The sequence below is a fragment of the Asparagus officinalis genome, chromosome 8 (assembly GCF_001876935.1).
Source record: "Asparagus officinalis chromosome 8, Aspof.V1, whole genome shotgun sequence".
Taxonomy (NCBI): domain Eukaryota; kingdom Viridiplantae; phylum Streptophyta; class Magnoliopsida; order Asparagales; family Asparagaceae; genus Asparagus; species Asparagus officinalis.
In genome coordinates, this window is record NC_033801.1 from 20,404,623 (window position 1) to 20,409,041 (window position 4,419).

At 45.1% G+C, this 4,419-nt stretch overlaps 1 protein-coding gene across 1 annotated transcript in view; it reads right to left on the reverse strand.

Moving 5' to 3' along the window:
* Positions 3,592-4,419, reverse strand: part of LOC109820978 (dehydration-responsive element-binding protein 2F) — a 1,230-nt gene continuing 402 nt past the window's right edge. Inside the window, exon 2 of the mRNA XM_020387173.1 lies at positions 3,592-4,410. Within this exon, the coding sequence (XP_020242762.1) occupies positions 3,901-4,410 (510 nt within the window). The 3' untranslated portion in view covers positions 3,592-3,900. The remainder of the gene's footprint in view (positions 4,411-4,419) is intronic.

A 4,419-nucleotide genomic window follows, 5' to 3' on the forward strand; every position in this document is an offset into this window, starting at 1 on the left:
CACAGAACTCAATCTTTCCACTCTTGGCTCCCTTCAATAGCCCCTGCTTGCACAAAGCCTGCAGTGAACCCCATTCTGCTGCGGTGTATGACTAACTGTGAAGTGCCTCTCTATGCCCTCGTCTCGACATAGCTACCGAAAGGGGTCTGAAGTATACTCGCCGCCGTTGTCGGATCACAACGTCTTGATCTTTCTCCCAGTCTGCAGTTCCAATCTCTTCTTCCACTCCACAAACAAATCTAGGACTTCACTCTTATGCTTCATGGTGTACACCCAACAACGCCTAGAATAGTCATCAACAAATGTGACGAACCAATGTCGACCACCAAATGATGCCGTCTTGGTGGGACCCCAAACATCTGTGTGATGACCACAACACCCCCATCGAGTCTCTCAAATGATGAAAATCAATCTCGCCTAGGAGTCACATGATAAGTAGCGCCAGAATCAAGCATCCACTCCGATGCATCCAAATGGTTCACCTCCGGAGTAATCAAAATATAAAAGCTCGAATCATCGGAATCATCGCCTTTCGCAACATTCACCTCATTGGCTTTCGGGCCCTTATTCTTGCTATTCTCCTTTTCTTTGACTTTCGGGCAGTCTCTCTTCCAATGTCCCTGCTGCCCACCATCGTCCACAACCACGCTCGTACGCCATCAATCAATCCTCCCTCAACCTGCAGGCTACGGCTTGGATTCCCGACATACAGTTGATCATAGCCGAACTGGTGAGCAAAGCGGCAAGGGAGATAAGGCTCTATGTGGCATTGGTTCTTCACCCGGAGAACAAAATACCCAACGCGGATGTTCACTAGCCACCGGAAGCAACCAGCGTCGAGAACGGTCCGATCACTTCTAGGTGCACATTGGTTCTTTCCAAGCTGGTGACGACCTCTTGACTTTGACATCCCTCTATTTCCACCTTTCTGAAATGAGCTTCTACCTCTCGTCGACAAGGCCTTTCCTGAAGTACTAGCGCGGGAAGTCTCCTTATCCTTCCTCCTCAAATCATAGTTCGTCAATGCGTTAGTCACTTCACTATAAGTGATAGAAGATCTCCCGTTCAGCAACGTAAGCACGAAGGTATCACTCCAACAGCTGCATGAAGGGGACGGGGATGTCAACAACACTGGGTGCTGACATCAAGTCGGGACGGTGAAGAACGAACCACGCCATCAGATAAGCGTAAGGAAGCTCGACCTTCGGACAAGTAAGCTCACTCGATGGTTCAAAACCCATATGTGTGAAACTGCTGACTAGACTCCTGAGCCCGCAATGGATGCCAGCAACCATTGCTGGGAGCAGGGAAAGCTCTCTCCCGTAGGCTAGCTGAACTGCAGGGAAGAGCACCTCGATGGGTAGAGCATCTGAAGGCTGGTGCGGGACAACACACTTCTTCAACCAAAGGGCAAGGTAGACTGCTAATAGAGTCCGGGGCCCAATGGACTTCTGGGCACCCGCGGGAAAAGCTCCCTCAGCACTGGCGATGGTGTAAGATTGAGCCTCAGCCTTTTCCAGCAACTCATTAACGGCGGAAGGGGTCAACACGTCTAATTCACGAATGGGCGCACTGGAATCACCCTCCAAGTTCTGGAACAAATAGCAGGCAAACTGCTTCAAGCTGACCTGCCTCTTCTTCTTCGCTTGAGGAGAAGTCTGAACCAAAGAGGTATGATAATGACAGGTAAGATCCCAGAGAGTGTCATACGTGTCGGGAGTATCTTTCTTCATGCACTCCAGCTGCTGGTTCGAAGGAAAGTACTCCTGATACGGACAATATAATCACAAATTCCAAATTGTAGAGAAAGATCCAAACTTTGAAAAGAATAAGAAATTACCCAACTGAACACTAGATTGGATTCCAAATAGAACTCCTAACCACACGAGGAAAGCGAGATCTTCAACGGCTACTTCAAACCCTAACTCCACCAAAGCCTAGAACTCCAAGAACCAAGCTTCCAACTGAATCTTCCTCCACCTAATCCAAAACCCCAGATCTGAAATCTGAGCTCTGATACCACTTGTCGCGCGCCTATGCGGAAGCGTTGCACGCACACACAACGAACTTGAGATCACGGAAGAAGAAAGCCACACACTTGCACAAACCAAGCCAATTACGACAAATCAAACCAAACACAGAGATATACGAGGTTCGGCAATTGCCTACGTCCACGGAGAGAGGATGAGGAGATTTTACTATATGGAGGAGAAATACAACGGGTTACAACTCACAAAATTACTCAAATATAACCCTAACCAAAGCTTTCAACTCCCTCACAATATCTCCCTCTCAAAGTGCTCAAAACAATGCTAATTCTCTCCTTTTTTTTCTCCTTAAGAAACCCTAAAAAACGTGGTCCTATTTATAATAAAACACAATCCCAAACAAAGGAGGATTCCCAAACAAAGGAGGATTCTAAAAAACGAGTCTGCCACACCCTGCACCATGGGTGTGGCAGAGGATGTGGTGCATGACAGATTCTGCCACACCCTGCACCGTGAGTGTGGCAGAGGGTGTGGTGCAGGACAGATTCTACCACACCCATGGCAGACACCACACCAAGGTGTGGTGGAGTCTGTTTTGAATTATTCTTCACATTTTTCACAATTCCTTCGCCGTTTTCACATAAATTAGGGGATAAAGGGTTAACCCAGTTAACTCTTTTTTTTTGTTAGGCCAGAGGATTAAATTGGTTAACCCATTGCTCAAGATTTAGTTTAACCCTCATAAATCTTTTTTAGTGGTTGGGAATAGGGAGGATAACTACTTTCGTTATAAATGCACTAAACTCACTTTATCCCTGCACTAACCCTTCACTTTACCCGGCTGCCAAGCAGCACTCAGTTCACAGTAAACCTTCTACTCTTGACTTTAGTTCCTTCATTGCTGCCTGCCTCACAGTAACCCCCTAGCTGCGCCATTGGAGGCTAGAGCTTGGACCGATGCCATACTCGCTAGTCAAGTAGTATCGCCTTTTCTTCTTGCTGCTTTCATAAACGAGCTCGTTTTCTCGACGCAACCAAGTTCAAGGAACTGATATATATATATATATACTATGTTGGTAGATGTATCTAACAGTCAATATTTGTGTGAAGATTCTACTACTACTTATCGAGATCAAATCATCGGCGTTACTAGTTGCTGCAAAGGTAACCACCCTTTTTTTCTCTGCCCTTTGAAAATCTTAGAGCTGCAGTCTGCACTCGTCGTGCTGCTGCATTTGCCGTGTGTTCTGCTTCATCTGTTCGTTTATGGCTCGAGCCAGTGCGTTCTCTGTGTTCCTTCACTTAATTTTGCAGTTCATTTTAGTTGGTAGTATTCTTCATCAAACAAAATTTGCTAGATCCTGATACTAGAATAATCACGGGTGCACGCACACACAAAAAAGGAAAAGAAAAAAATAAAGTAAAAACTCAATGCATGAATGTTGATTGCTTCACAAACGAGTCCTATAGCTTATAGGACAGTAGGAAAACATGTTATCCATCATTCTACAACAAAACTCCACATACTAATAAAAGATAAAAAGTAAGTAAAAATGAACCCAACTAACAATTATGACGTATAAATCAACCAATTAGAGAAGAAAAGGAGGATGCACAACTAAGTTATCCTCGGGTCTCATCCATACAGTCGCTAATAAAATCCCACCCATCTTTCACTACAAAACTACTGATTAGGCGAAAAAAAAGGTGAAAAAGCTAAGTTATTTGATAAATTTCAACCTGTCAACTGAAAGAGCAGGTACTTAAACATGTATATTTTGCAATAAGGGCTCATACATCTTTCACCTTAAACTTACTGGCTGAAAGAGGAAAACAAAGAGTCTAGCTCGAAAGTACTAATTTAAGTGTTTTTTTCCCTAATTGCAGCAAAGAATATCTGAATCCATAAGCATTACAGATCCCATAATGAAACAGGCAAGCTGAGCTCATCATCGTCAACCTCCAAACTGCCACCATTTCCACCTACGACAGCCGAGCAATCCTCCAACGCACGCATCTCTTCCAGAGTATCCCAATTAAACCCATCATTCTCATCAAACACCATCCCCTGTTCAGTCACCACACTGCTCTCCTGTTTCTGATCATTCTGATCAGTTTGCAACTCAGGTATAAATCCCTGCGCATTCTCCTCGGTCCTGTCCTCTTTCAGCACCCCCAGTTGCTGCAAAAACTCCTTTAAGTCAATCTGAGGCTTCTCGATAGGATCAGAACTAGACTTAGAAGAGGAAGCAGTTTTGGATGAGTTCTTGATCTCTTGTAACCTCTGATGTATAACATGCACATTATGCTGCGCATTGAGATTGAGGATCGATGTGAAGTTGCTTCGCCACTTGAATCTGTGGCTCGCCTTGATGGCGGCCGACGAGGAGGAGGAGGAGATGAGATGGGGGAGGTTGAGGTATGCGTCGGG